At 42.3% G+C, this 1,698-nt stretch overlaps 1 protein-coding gene across 1 annotated transcript; it reads right to left on the bottom strand.

The window, feature by feature from the left end:
• Nucleotides 1-560: 560 nt before the first annotated feature.
• On the bottom strand, nt 561-1,151 carry LOC149999908 (methyl-CpG-binding domain protein 3-like 3). Its single transcript, XM_090290195.1, has one exon. The coding sequence runs from the start codon at nt 1,137-1,139 to the stop codon at nt 561-563; it is 579 nt and encodes a 192-aa protein (XP_090146321.1). The 5' UTR covers nt 1,140-1,151.
• Between the last annotated feature and the right edge of the window lie 547 nt (nt 1,152-1,698).

A 1,698-nucleotide genomic window follows, 5' to 3' on the forward strand; every position in this document is an offset into this window, starting at 1 on the left:
ATGTCTTAGGTCTGAATTAGCATTTGGCAAAAAAATATATAATTTATGTTAGAATGAGATATAAAAGCAAGCTTAATAAAATCATAGTTGGGGGCATGTGAGAGGCAACCGATCAATGTTTCTCTCCCTCTTTTTCCCTTCCCCACTCTCTAAAAATAAATAAAATATTTTTTAAAAAATCTCTGTTGAGTAGATCTCACCTTTTCTTGGATTGTAAATATAAGAAATGGTAACTGATCAATCTCAAAGTTATCTCTGTAGAACTTAATATAAAAGTGAATAAAAGTCATGGGAAACAAAGTGAGGTGTACAAGGACAAGATTTCCTTTCATGTCACATGAAATTCAATCTCTCTCACCCACAAAACCATCTACTCTCCATGTTTTTGTCTTTCAAGAGAGTTTAATAATGTACAATTTTAATGTAACAAAACATCACAGTCCACAGCAGGAAACAGGACTGACATTAGAGGAAACAATTATACTGAGCAATCTCAACGAACCACTTCCCAAAAGCCACACCACTGGACTTTTTTGGCACAACCTTCTCATAATTTTTGTTCAGTTTTCACAATGTCCTTCTTGGGTCCTGGCTTTCTCTGCCTCCCTGGCCAGCCTGTCTTCCCTCAAGGCCACAGCCAGCCTCTCTCTTGCTTTTTTCACTTTCAGAGTCTGTCTCCGGATATCTGTACGGGTAACTGGTTGTCTGCAGAGAAGCTGTGGGACACAGAGACCTGCTTCTGGGATCATCTCTGCCCAGTTTGAAGACCATGCTGTGGTGGGCTCAGGGCTGGTGCAGACAGACCCAGGACCAGCACAGCCCAGGGACTCACCTGCACTTCTCGGTGCAATTATGTTCATGGTACTCATGACATCCAATGTACTTAAAAGTTCTCCTTCACTGCTGTAGGCCTGGAGTCCCTGCAGTCTCCTGTATGCACAGACTTGCTGGGGCTTCTCTAAGGTCTTTTCTTGCTGCCTGCGCCTGACCTCATTGCCAGGGTGGGAAGTTATCCTTGTGACTGGTCTCTTGAAGATGCAGCTGGTCAGCCTCATAGGAAGTTCAGACTTTTCACGATGTCTCCGCTTGGTCTTGGATAGAAAGAGTTGTCTCTTCTTCTCTAAAGTCTGGGGCATCATATTTCTTCTGAGTTTTCCCTATGAAAACAAAATAAAATTTAAAGTTTGAATAACATGGGAGATAAAGACTTTCAGTTTATTTGGATCCTCTACCCCCCTCTCTTTCTGGAGAAAGTATCTGTTCATTACAGTCATCAGGAAAGTTGTTAAGTCAGTTTGCTGAACCTCAACTCAAGTGGGCCTAGGGTGGGGTCAAGAGTTTGCATTGTTAAGTATCCCCAGATGATGCTGACACTGCTAGAACAAGCACTGCACATTAAGAACAAGATCCTGGGCATCAAGCAGATAGGAGTTAAGAACAGAAGGCTCAAGGTCATTATCCGGTTTCAATTCCAGACCATTTCACCCATCATATTCCTCTGAGGATGTTTCCCTCACCCTATTCTTGTCAATGACAACTGCACGTAGGCCACTACCCTCTAACCCACTGAAGTTATGTGCCTTTCAACCCCTCAATACACACTTTCACTTGCACACCCAAGTCCCTTATTTCCTCAGCTATTCTCTGGTTCATCAGTACTCAGACATATAATATTCCTATCAGTTTCTTTTTTGCACA

Source organism: Furipterus horrens, unplaced genomic scaffold, assembly GCF_987537825.1.
Source record: "Furipterus horrens unplaced genomic scaffold, mFurHor1.1.pri manual_scaffold_10, whole genome shotgun sequence".
In the NCBI taxonomy this organism is placed as follows: Eukaryota; Metazoa; Chordata; class Mammalia; order Chiroptera; family Furipteridae; genus Furipterus; species Furipterus horrens.

Bases quoted from the DNA above. Each gene is read 5' to 3' on its own strand.
- LOC149999908 (XM_090290195.1), bottom strand. From the start codon at position 1,139: ATGATGCCCCAGACTTTAGAGAAGAAGAGACAACTCTTTCTATCCAAG.